At 35.4% G+C, this 13,247-nt stretch overlaps 1 protein-coding gene across 1 annotated transcript in view; it reads right to left on the reverse strand.

The window, feature by feature from the left end:
• The window catches only part of LOC121390388, a 38,678-nt gene extending 31,737 nt beyond the window's left edge, over positions 1-6,941 (reverse strand). Inside the window, exon 1 of the mRNA XM_041522187.1 lies at positions 6,795-6,941. Coding sequence (XP_041378121.1) covers positions 6,795-6,875 — 81 coding nt within the window. The 5' untranslated portion in view covers positions 6,876-6,941. The remainder of the gene's footprint in view (positions 1-6,794) is intronic.
• Between the last annotated feature and the right edge of the window lie 6,306 nt (positions 6,942-13,247).

Below are 13,247 nucleotides of genomic sequence, written 5' to 3' on the forward strand. Positions count from 1 at the left end.
TCCTAGTTCATGCGCGATTGCATTTTGGCTCCAAATGCGGTTTTACTTCAAACCTAGAAAAGCCCGGGAAAACATCGACATCATACCGCGGGAAATTAAAAAAAATAATAATACAAAATCGACACGCGCGCTGACCAGAGACCAGCAATTTATTTCTTTTGGCCTTACAGTAAACCACTTCGTTTTCGACACATTTATATTGTCGAATTAGTATTTTCAGATAGCAAATTAGGCACGTACAAAAAGTGTTTTTGTCAGTTACAAAAGATGGGGAAAGAAGAGGAGGGAACGGCAATTTGTCTCAATGACATATCGGCATATTTATTGTATTTAGTTTAGTAAAACAAATGAATATTTGCTTGAATACGCTATTTCAGAATTCTCAGCATAAATAGCTGATATCAGTGTACCGGGTTTCTTCTCTACCAGGGATAGGACGTAGCCCAGTGGTAAAGTGCCCGCTTGATGCGTGGTCGGTTTAAGGTCGATCCTCGTCGCTGGACCCATTGTGCTATTTCTTGTTCCAGCCACTGCACCACGGCTGGTATATCAAAAGCCGTGGTATGTGCTATCCTGTCTGTGGAATGGTTCATATAAAAGATCCCTTACTACTAATGAAAAAATATAGCGGGTTTTTTCTCTAAGACTAAATGTCAAAATTACCAAATGTTTGACATCCAGTAGCCGATGACTAATAAATCAGTGTGCTCTAGTGATGTCGTTAAACTAGCATACATTTATTAATTAATAATCGGCTATTGAATATCTTTATAGGAAATTCTCTACATTCTCCATTAGCAGCAAGAAATATTTTGTATTTACTTTTCCACAGACAAAGCAGCAAACACCATATCTTTGATATAACAGTCGTGGATCACTGGTTGGGATCGGCAAAAAAAAAAGAAGAAGAAAAAGGGTTCGCCGAGCAGGTTGGAAAGTCTGAAAACAGTAATTACGTTCCATAAGTATCTTTTTACTATAGAGCTTTTACCCTTTTTGTTTTTACGAAACATTTACATTGACAAGTAGGCCTCTGGAAATCCAAGGCATTAGGTTTAGTAAGGCATTTCGCCTTGCACGTCGTTAGTAACCTGCTCCGGTATTAACTGTTTCCAAAACATCTCTACACACCCCGAAGCTGCTTTCGGAAATAATGCGAACTAATGAATGGTTTATTCGCACGCATACGTGTTTGGGTGGCCTCTGCCTTCACCGTTACTCATTTTAGATTGGATCAAAGAATATTCGAGGAAAAACGACGGTTACACATCCACTCACTAGTTTGAATTAATTGGTTTAAGGATAGCTAAACCCAAGGCTAAATGAGGAATGCATTAGCGTGTTTTAAAGACAAAGCGCAAAGAATGTTTATACGAAACTTTGCCGTGATAGCAAAACAAATGCAATAGTTCATAATATATATATGAAGCAACAAATATATGTGACTATACACGTACCTAATTGAGACATAAATTATGATTATATATTATTTTTTTATACACTCATTGGCTAACCTTTTGGTGTGGGACAGGCTGATTTTCACCTGAATTAAATGGAAATACCAGAAACTGGATAACGTTTATTTTATTTTTTGCGTTACCACCAAACTGCCAAAATCACTACGCATTTGTATGTGTCATACACCTAATATTGTGTTTATGATTGTGGAAATACATGGTGAAAAGATTTTTGGCCAGGTCATATTGTCCGAACGTCTCTATCAATTTTGTCCGAATGAAAATATTTACTCCATCAGTGTGTGTGTGTGTGTGTGCCTGTGTGTGTGTGCGCGTGTGTGCGTGCGCGCGTGTGTGTGCGCACGCGCGCGATTGCATATATGTGTGTTGTGTTGTGAAACCTAGACTCGTGTCCGTTAAATTTCATTTGTCTTTTAAACTGTCTGATTTATAAACATATCCCATTTGTTTGAATTCATTTAATTTTAACTTATTTTCGTGATTATATCCAATTACGGTTCAATCATACTGTCCTGGGCACATGCCTCAGCTATCTGGGCTGTCTGTCCAGGCCAGTGGGTTAGTTGTTAATTGTTTGTGGTTAGTGAGAGAGACAAGGGTGTAGCGGTCTTACACCTACCCATTGAGTCATTAAAACTCGCTCTGGGTGGGAGCCGGTACCGGGCAGCGAACCCTGTATTTACCAGCCTTATGTCCGCTGGCTTAACCACGACGCCACCCAGACCGGATTCATTTGAATACGTTAGTTACGTCTTGAATCAACAGAAGATAAGGTACATAATATCGAACTCATTATACTTCTCATTATGGAGTTCTGTTTATTAAAATCAAGGCAAGGACAATGGAGTTTCTGTTGTGATGATGATGCCATCTTCGTGTGCATCAAAATCAATGAAACGTAATTATTAACAAGCATGATTGATGCAACGTGTGTCATACTAAATTCCAGAGAGCATCTCTCAAAGATGAACCTAGGTTGGTTTGACCTACCGTCTGTGTATACAAGTTGGTTTGTTTGTTTGGTAGGTAATATTAAGTTTTTTACGTGTTAAATGTCCCATGACTGGTATATCAAAGGAAGTGGTATGTCATATGTTCTATTATGTCTGTCGAAAAGTGTATATAAAAAGAAACCTTGCTGTTTGATCGTAAGACGTAGCCCATGTGACGGTAACTGGTCTCCCCCCCCCTCTCTCTCACACACAAACACACACACACACACACACACACACACATACTCTCTCTCTCTCTCTCTCTCTCTCTCTCTCTCTCTCTCTCTCTCTCTCTCTCTCTCTCTCTAATTCATTCTCTTTCTGTCGGTCTGGTGTTTTGTCTGACTGTCTCTCTCTGTCTCTGTAGTTTTAAAATTTTGTTTTATTATTATTATTTTTATTTTTTTTTTTTTGGTATTTCTTTAAAATTTCTTTTTAAATTATCATGGCCGCGGGAAAACTGTATTTATGGTTTACGCACATTCGCGTTCTAATAATAAATTAATTATTAAATTGGCGCGTTTGCTAAAAAAAACCCATATTTATAGAACCGATTGAGGAATTGTACTATTTCATTCGTTGTCGATTATGGATATAAACTACCGGTGCTTTGTCTATGTGTACACATACATATATAATATCACCAGTTGAAACAACATTGTTCTTTGTATTGGACAATTTATTTTTGTTCTTACTAAAGCGGTTTTCGATCGGGAAATGTAAACTGTTGACGGGATAGACATACACGCTTGAAGAAGTACCGCGCTAGGCAAGAAGCGTTTGTAAATTTTATCGATACTGAATGACGAGTTTAACTTTGAAGGTATCCTGCAAGACGGATATATATACAATATACAGTACGTACAATATAATGCATTTTGTTACAAAAAAAATCTATTATATACACATCACGCTGTGGCATGTTTTTAATCAATTATTAATCTACTGTCTTGTCATGTATTTCAAACTTTGCTTTGATGTAGGCGAATATGAAAATAACATAACATAATTCCTAGTGTTTTGAACACAGTGGTTTATATATAACCATAGTGTTCTAAAAGTTGTAAATTAATTACAAAGTTTTGCAAATACAATGTCTCTAAATACAAAGACATCGTGGCATTGTATAATGTAATAATTCATATTTTTGTTAATGGATTGTAGGACATTTTGTCTTTAACTATAAATAAACAGAGAGAAATTAAGATGTTTTAAGAATCAGATAGATCAGGTTTTTGTTTGTTTGTGGTTTTTTGTTTGTTTGTTTGGGTTTTTTATTGGTTTTTTGTTTGTTTGTTTGTTTTTTGGTTGGTTTGTTAGGGTGTGTGGGGTGGGTTTTTTTTTGGGGGGGGGGGGGAGGAGTGGATGTTTGTTTTTTTATATTTTAATTTTTTTTTATAGCAAATTTTTTTTATTTTTATTTAGAAATGCTTTAGGCCTTCGTTATTATACTTGATTTAAAATATTTTTTAAATATAGAAAGTAATATCTATAACATAGTTTATTCACATTAAAAAAACATCATTAAGCAGTTGACAAAAGAGTCCGTTACATGCTGTAAAATCGTAATAATAATAATAATAATAATAATAATAATATTAATAATAATATTAATAATAATAATAATAATGTCTTTACTTTGTTAGAACTAGTTTACTTCAATCGCTATTTATCCACTCGACAAATTAACCATTGGAATAACCTACGAGCTGAAAACCAGACTGTTATCGAATTACACTGACTGATTGTGTAGTTGTGAAAATCATTTTGAAAACAACAATTTTTTTACTTCCTATGCATTTCATATAAAAGGCTAACACGCATTCTCGGAAATTCATTGCAATGATTTCAGCAAATAAATTTTCTATTGATGTTTAATGGTTAAAGTGTTTTTAGTGAAGAAGACAATAAAGAAATATCGTTTCATGTACATAAATATATAAATGAAACAAAACGTGTCCTTTAATTAGTAAATAAGACATGGATGATTGTTGTAGTGTCTACGTAATTAGTCGTTCCAGCAAATGCACCACGATTGGCATATCAAAAGCCGTGGTATGTGCTATCCTGTTTGTGGGATGATGCATATAAAATATCCCTAGCTACCAATGAAAGGAAATGTTTTATTTAACGACGCACTCAACACATTTTGATTACGGTTATATGGCGTCGGACATATGGTTAAGGACCACACAGATACTGAGAGAGGAAACCCGCTGTCGCCACTTCATCGGCTACTCTTTTCAATAAGCAGCAAGGGATATTGTATATGCACCATCCCACAGACGGGATAGTACTTACCACAGCCGTTGTTACACCAGTTGTGGAGCACTGGCTGGAAAGAGAAATAGCCCAATGAGGTCACCGACGGGGATCGATCCCAACCCGACTGCACATCAAGCGAGCCTTTACCACTTAGCTACGTCGCGCTCCCTACGTAATCAGATTGACTGCATGTCTTGTTTGTGTCTTGATTGAAATTAACCTTCTGTCTGATTATCGAACACATAGAGAACGTTTATTACATCCTTTTTTCTTTCTTTCCGTCCTTCTTTCTTTCTTTCATTTTTCAAGAATATCCATTTCTCTTCATATTTACATTACATAAATATCTTACTGTCATGATGTGTGTATAATTGTTTTGAGATATTTTATTGAGATATTTTATGGACCAGAAAAAAGTCAAAAGGATTGCACAACAGGCAGAGCCTATTTAAGTGCTCTCCTAAAATATAAAACATAATAACATTTTGTCCAGTGGCATAAAGTATTTAACATAATTAATATTTATTAATATATAGTAATAGAAGAGAGAGAGAGAGAGAGAGAGAGAGAGAGAGAGAGAGAGAGAGAGAGAGAGAGAGAGAGAGAGAGAGAGAGAGAGAGAGAGAGAGAGAGATAGAAATGGGATAGTCGACAAACATTATGATAGTGATGTGTATATAATATGGAGAAGGTTAAGTAAGTTGGAATACGGATGTCTACTCAGTTTGTTTCAAAAGCAATAATAAACTAAGTTTAACTAAATCAGTTAAATGCCCAAAATGGTTATCTACAACTGGCATATTTCCTATTGAAAATGTTTTTTCCCATTAAAAAAAAATCCTTACTTCTTCTTCCTTTGTCCAAACTGAAGTTAGGACAACGCCGGATCCCTTTGCTTTTCAAACGCATTAAAATATACTGAATCAATCAAACGGTAACTACAACTGGCTTATTTTCTACTGAACTTTGGAAAAAAAAGGAGAAAATCTTCAAAAACAAATAAATATCTTCAACTCTTCTTTCTTTGTCCATACTGAAGCTAGGACAACGCCTGATCCCTTTGCTTTTCAAACGCATTAAAATATATTTTACTGAATCCATCAAACGGTATCTACAAACTGACATATTTTCTACTAAACTTTGGAGGAAAAACAAAAAAGAGAAAATCTTCAAAAACAAATAAATATTCTTAACTCTTCTTTCTTTGTCCATACTGAAGCTAGGACAACGCCTGATCCGTTTGCTTTTCAAACGCATTAAAATATATTTTACTGAATCCATCAAACGGTATCTACAAACTGACATATTTTCTACTAAACTTTGGAGGAAAAACAAAAAAGAGAAAATCTTCAAAAACAAATAAATATTCTTAACTCTTCTTTCTTTGTCCATACTGAAGCTAGGACAACGCCTGATCCCTTTGCTATTTTACTGAATGAATCAAACGGTAACTACAACTGGCTTATTTTCTACTGAACTTTGGAGGAAAAACAAAAAAGAGAAAATCTTCAAAAACAAATAAATATTCTTAACTCTTCTTTCTTTGCCCATACTGAAGCTAGGACAAGGCCTGATCCCTTTGCTTTTCAAACGCATTAAAATATATTTTACTGAATCAATCAAACGGTAACTACAGCTGGCTTATTTTCTACTGAACTTTGGAGGAAAAACAAAAAAGAGAAAATCTTCAAAAACAAATAAATATTCTTAACTCTTCTTTCTTTGCCCATACTGAAGCTAGGACAACGCCTGATCCCTTTGCTTTTCAAACGCATTAAAATATATTTTACTGAATCCATCAAACGGTATCTACAAACTGGCATATGTTCTACTAAACTTTGGAGGAAAAAAAAAGAGAGAAGATCATCAAAAACAAATAAATATCCTTAACTCTTCTTTCTTTGACCATACTGAAGCTAGAACAACGCCTGATCCATTTAATTTTCAAACGTATTAAAATATATTTTACTGACTAAATCATACGGTATCTACAACTACCATAGTTTTCATTAAACTTTTGAAAATTAAAAATTCTTCAAAAACAAATAAAAATCCTTACCTCTTCTTTCTTTGCCCACACTGAAGCTAGAACAACGCAAACTACAGCGACGACACATTTGAAATGACGTGTACACAGCATTATGGTGGTGTGACTTGTCGGAAGTTTTCGCTAACTTAATGTCAAAACTCCGGTCCGACTACTTCCCGAAACGTGTCGCAAACTAGTGGGGACACACAACTTGCTCCAATCACTTTATATTCTCCGAGTCTCCGTCCAACGCCACACACCGATCGATAGCTTCGACTAATCGAGTTACGGAGGCCGAAAACTCCCGCCAATAATTGACAAGTTCCGGTCCAGCGCGAGACCCGGAAGTGATATGAAAATTATGAACCGCGGGGTCGATGTTTTCATCCATTTTGATTGGATATTATTAGTGGGAGAAGTGAAATCGGTCATTGACAAATGGCGATGATGTTTGGTTGGTTTCCACTGACAAAAAGGGAGGGATTAACTGTCGTTGCCGGTAAAGCTCTTAATGAAGTCATTCCAGTAGCAGACGGCGAAAAAAACAGAAAGGTTTATCACTGTGTGCGGACTAAATGTAATTTCCATTTGATATTAGTTTGGATTGAATTCTGCTCCGTCGATCATTATAGTCGCTCTGCGATTTATAACACATGCTGTTATGTGAAAAACAATATTTGATTTGTAAGCTTTAATATCGAGTAAATTTTCACGGCGCTTGGCGTTTCCAGCCATTTTGATGCATGGCATGTACATTCTTTAGAGTTTATTTCGCCAGAGGATACAATAAATTATCATTAATGTATCCTGCTAAGCTTTACGATCATTGCTAAATAAAGTTTCTCCCGCAATACTAACTACAAATCTGCAGCATTAACATATATAGTTTGTGTTGCTCATAACAACATTGGCATAAACAACCTGGTTATCAAGTTGACCACTTCTAAATATTATACCAATGGACAACACTTTGAGAAAATGTTACAGACCGAAACGCGGACGCAGTGCTAAGGCCAAATTAAAAATATGTGTGGTTCCGGTCACATGACCGACACAAAATTGTTTTCGCCGACCCTAAACTTTGTTTTCTACTGATCTTCGAAACAGTGCGTAGCCTAGTGGTAAAGCGCTCGCTTTATGCACGGTCTGTTTGCGATCGATCCCCGTCAGTGGGCCTATTGAGCTATTTCTCGCTCCAGCCAGTGCACCACGACTGGTACATCAAAGACCGTGGTATGTGCTATCCTGTCTATGGGATGGTGCATATAAAATATCCCTTGCTGCTAATCGAAAAAGAGTAGCCATAAAGTAGCGACAGTGAGTTTCCTCCCTCAATATCTGTGTGGTCTTTATCCATATGTCCGACGCTATATAACCGTAAATAAAATGTGTTGAGTGCGTCGTTAAATAAACCACTTCCTGTTTCCAAACAGTGATAAGACACAGCATTTGATTGAAATGTTATTTTATTGCTCTTTGTCAATACCAGTTTGATAGATTTTAGGAATAAAAAAATAAAAAATTATAAACGTTATAGCCTATCTACATACCCTAATTGTTTTCCCACATGTAACATATATTTTTTATTTATTATAATTTAATTATTATTATTATTATTTTTTATTTTTTTTTTTTTTTGGGGGGGGGGGGGGGCTAATGAGCCACAGTTTCGTCTTTAACACATTCTGGATTGCCGATCATGTTATGGTATTCCACATATGGATACATTACAATGTATACTTAAGGATTGTCTGTAATTTCGTTTACATTCATCGACGTATGAACAAAATAAATCACCCGCAAACTGCGTGAATTGCAGATTATTACATTTGGTCCCTACCCAGATATAACACACACTCCTTATAATTAAATCTTAAACATACTGACTAATAATAACACTAAGAGATCATATTTTATTTTGATTTATTTTGGGGTTCTTAAACAATGACGCGCAATAAGAGTTTAAAGTTTGTTTTGTTTAACGACACCACTGGATAACTTGTGCCCAACCCATTAGTACATTATATGCAATAAAATATGTTTCAACCAACCACTGGAGTACATTGATTAATTAATCATTGGCTATTGAATGTAAACATTTCGTAATTCTGACTCGTAGTCATCAGAGGAAACCCGCTACATTTTGTTTTCTAATGCACATAACGCTCAATAAGACAAAATACCAATACTTAAAGGGACATTCCTGAGTTTGCTGCATCGTAAGAAAGAAAGAAATGTTTTATTTAACGACGCACTCAACACATTTTATTTACGGTTATATGGCGTCAGACATATGGTTAAGGACCACACAGATTTTGAGAGGAAACCCGCTGTCGCCATTACATGGGCTACTCTTCCGATTAGCAGCAAGGGATCTTTTATTTGCGCTTCCCACAGGCAGGATAACACAAACCATGGCCTTTGGATCACTGGTCGGTGCAAGTGGTTTACACCTACCCATTGAGCCTTGCGGAGCACTCACTCAGGGTTTGGAGTCGGTATCTGGATTAAAAATTCCATGCCTCGACTGGGATCCGAACCCAGTACCTACCAGCCTGTAGACCGATGGCCTGCCACGACGCCACCGACGCCGGTGCATCGTAAGATGTTACCGACTAATAAAATATTAAACGATTAAACTTACATATTAAATATATTTTCTTGTTTAGAATACCAATGTCTGTATATTTAATGTTTCTGGTCGTCTTAATATTTTTAAGAATCCCAAACTGGATTTTGTCTTCAATTAATTTCGTACATACGAAAAAATCTTTCTTAGGAAATAAAATGAAATTTAACCTAGTACAAATATTAGAACGATCAGAAACATGTTTAATATACAGCCACTAATATTTTATGCAGAAAAAGGTATTTAATATGTAATTACAGTCGTCAAAAAGTCTCTGTTAACATATTAAAAATTGCAGCAAACTCAGAAATATCCCTTTAATTGAGAAACGAACAAGCTTGCGTTGATACGGTTGGACCAAGGGATGATGTAAATTGTAATGCATGTAACGGGAATCTAATTATATATAAATACACATATAATTAATTGAAGATGATGATAAAAATCTACGTACAATTAAGCCATACAAAATTAATGAAAACTTGTCAAATAAAGTATGCATGCTATTGTGTCTCATTATTAAATGTTCATGTTTATTTATCAAAGAAATTGCAAACTAATAAATATTAATGTCAAGAAAATGCAAGGAAAATAAACCATTCAACCATCTATCAAGTCAATATATTACAAAATGGACTTTTGTACAAAACAATAATTATTCATAGATATTGAAGGTGAAAAGTCAAGTTAACCCATATTTAGGAATCTGGTTCTCCGACATATATTGATAAAACATCTTCGAACTTTTTTCAATGTACAAAACAATTTAAAGTTTTGTTTTCATTTACTTTCATAAAATGTTATTATGTATTTCGCGTAGAGCGAACGCCAAAGGGAAGTAATTTCATTTTTGTACTTTACAGTAATAATGTCTTTATAAACTTGTTTCTACTCTGTAGCTAAATACTACCCGTAACAAAGTTTATGTTGTTTAACGACACCACTAGAACACATTGGTATATTAATTAGATGTCAGACAGTTTTTGGTAATTCTGAAATATAGTCTTAGAGACCTGCTACATTGGTCTATTGGTAGCAAGGGACCTTTCGTGCTTTTAATAAGACAGTGAACCACATATTGCGTTGATAAAGTATTCAATGTTGTCAACGTATTATTGATGATTATTATATATACTGAGAGGCATAAATAATGCAAAGGGTATTTCACTGAATAATCTCTTATAGAAATGTCAAATCATATATATTAAGTATGTGGACAAATGACATATTGGTAATAATTGTAAGTGAAAGAGGATTTTATTTAAATCGGAAAAAATGACATAAAATGACTTTTCAGTAAAAAGCATAACTTGGGTGTTTATTGCAACAATCCAGCATTGGATATGAAAATCTTTTTGCATGTGCATTGCCTGCACTTGTCATCCTATAAAAGCAAATCCTTTTTTGTGTTTTCTGTCTTTTTTTTAATATGTCAGGGTAAGTAATGTTAAACAATTACTGTGTTATTGCCCAAAAAAACCCCAACCAAGTTGTGTTTTTTGTTTAAAACCAGATTTTATTTTTAAAAAGCTCGCTTGATGCGCGGTCGGTTTGGGATCGATCCCCGTCTGTGGGTCCATTGGGCTATTTCTCGCTTCAGCCAGTGCACCACGACTAGTACATCAAACGCCGTGGTATGTGTTATCCTGTCTATGGGATGGTGCATATAAACGATCCCTTGATGCTAATCAAAAAGAGTAGCCCATTAAGTGGCGACAGCGGGTTTCTTCCCTCAGTATCTGTGTGGTCCTTAACCATATGTCCGACGCCATATAACCGAAAATAAAATGTGTTGAGTGCGTCGTTAAATAAACCATTCCCTTCCTTCCTTTATTACCCCCCCCCCCCCCCCGAATTTGAACAATATCTTCTTTCAGTTACAGTTGTTACCAATATGTCATTTGTCTGCATGCCTGATATAGATAGCATAATATTTCTATAAGAAAATATCAGCGAAATACCCATTGCATTATTTATGCCTCTCAGTATATTAAAACTAATAAAAACATAAGTTTCATCAACACTATGTGTGAATAAGATGGGCAAAGGAAGACGGTCATAAAGCTGTCACATGTAATAAGTAAACACAAATACAACAAAGAACATACCCCCCACCAAAAAAAAAAAGAAAAAAAAGAAAGAAAGAAAGAAAGAAAGAAAGCAAAACACTTCCAACGTTTACATTACCAGGTATCAAAACGGGTTTCGCTCTGTTAGGAGAAGCAGGAAATCCACCGAATGAACCATTTGTGTAGCCAGAGAGTATCTAGACAACCATTTCAGTTCTTAATTGAAAAAATTAAAATTTAAATACAAAATATCCCGTCAACAACAAGAAAACAACAAGGTCGACAATATCAACAAGAACTAATAACAAAAATAATAACAATTAAAACTATTAAAACGTAACAATCGTATTGCAATCAACTATTTTTTTTAGCTATAATAAGTTGAGCTAATTACAATCAGGTTGCAAACATCAAGCCTTATTTTGTATCATCACTTAAAAAAACGACAAAACCGTTAGTACATTTAAAGTCTTATTACTTGACGACGTAGTCCAAGTGATATATGCATGCAAAGCAATGACATCACTACAAACTGACCATGATATTCGATAACTACATGACTGGACTAAACCATACAATGTAGAAAGTAATGATATGTTTTTGACACCACTACAAATTGACCATGACCTTTGATAACTACATCATTGGGCTAAAACATACATTTCAATTAATTTCAACTTATTTTCGTGCTTATATCCAATTAAGGTTCAAGCACGCTGTCCTGGACACACACTTCAGCTATCTCAGTTAGTTGTTAGTGTTTAGTGAGAGAGAAGAAAGTGTAGTGTCTTATATCTACCAAGTGAGTCGTTAAAGCTCGCTCTGGGTGGGAGCCGGTACCGAGCTGCGAACCATGTACCTACCAGCCTTATGTCCGATGGCTTAACCACGACATCACCGAGGCAGGTTAGAAGATACAATGTTGAAAGTACCTTCATCACTACAAACTGACCATAATCTTTGATATCTATATCATTGAGCTAAAATATACAATGTAGAAAGTAATGACATCACTACAAACTGACCATGACCTTTGATAACTACGTCATTGTGCTAAAACATACAATGTCGATATATCCACGTTTAGCTGGGTTTCAAAGTCTAAAACGTGTTTCGCTTGAGATAGGTAATTTTTTGTACATCATTATTATTACATACCGCAACAGAAACTGGTACTAAACCAAATAACTTCCGGCTGGGTCAAAGTTCGAGGTGCACCCAACTTTTGATAGAGAAGCGAACACCACCAGTCCTGTGATTGGCGATAAATGTGTGTGTTGGGTGTAAAAGAAAATAGTTTCATCTGGGTAAAAAAAAAAAAAATGCAATTTTATTTCATCTAGTATCACTGTGTCAAGCAGCCTTGTACTTGAAACATGTATGGGGTACCTGTAAAAAAAAGTACTCGAATTTTGTGCGGAACTAGGGTAGTCATAGACGCTACCCGTTATCTCAGAAATGAGCAGCTTCACCCTAATTTTTTTCTGATTCACTTAAAGGGTGAGGGGTGGTAGTGTTTATATCCGTGGCGTTCATGTCGTTTGATACGCTGCATTTAGGAGTTTTAGCCATATATGTTATTATTGTTGTCTATGGGATTTTATTTAGTAGTATACACCCTTCAAAATCCGTTTCAAGTTTCTAATTACAGAATCATCGAAGAAAACGCAGAATGTTCTTGTGGCTTCGTTTGATGCTTACTACGAAGTACCGTTAATAAACTAGTCCCTCCGGCGTCACGCGCTTATATCGAAGTTTACGTACTCACCCAGCGACAATACTCTA

This window comes from Gigantopelta aegis, chromosome 15 (genome assembly GCF_016097555.1).
Source record: "Gigantopelta aegis isolate Gae_Host chromosome 15, Gae_host_genome, whole genome shotgun sequence".
NCBI classification, from domain to species: domain Eukaryota; kingdom Metazoa; phylum Mollusca; class Gastropoda; order Neomphalida; family Peltospiridae; genus Gigantopelta; species Gigantopelta aegis.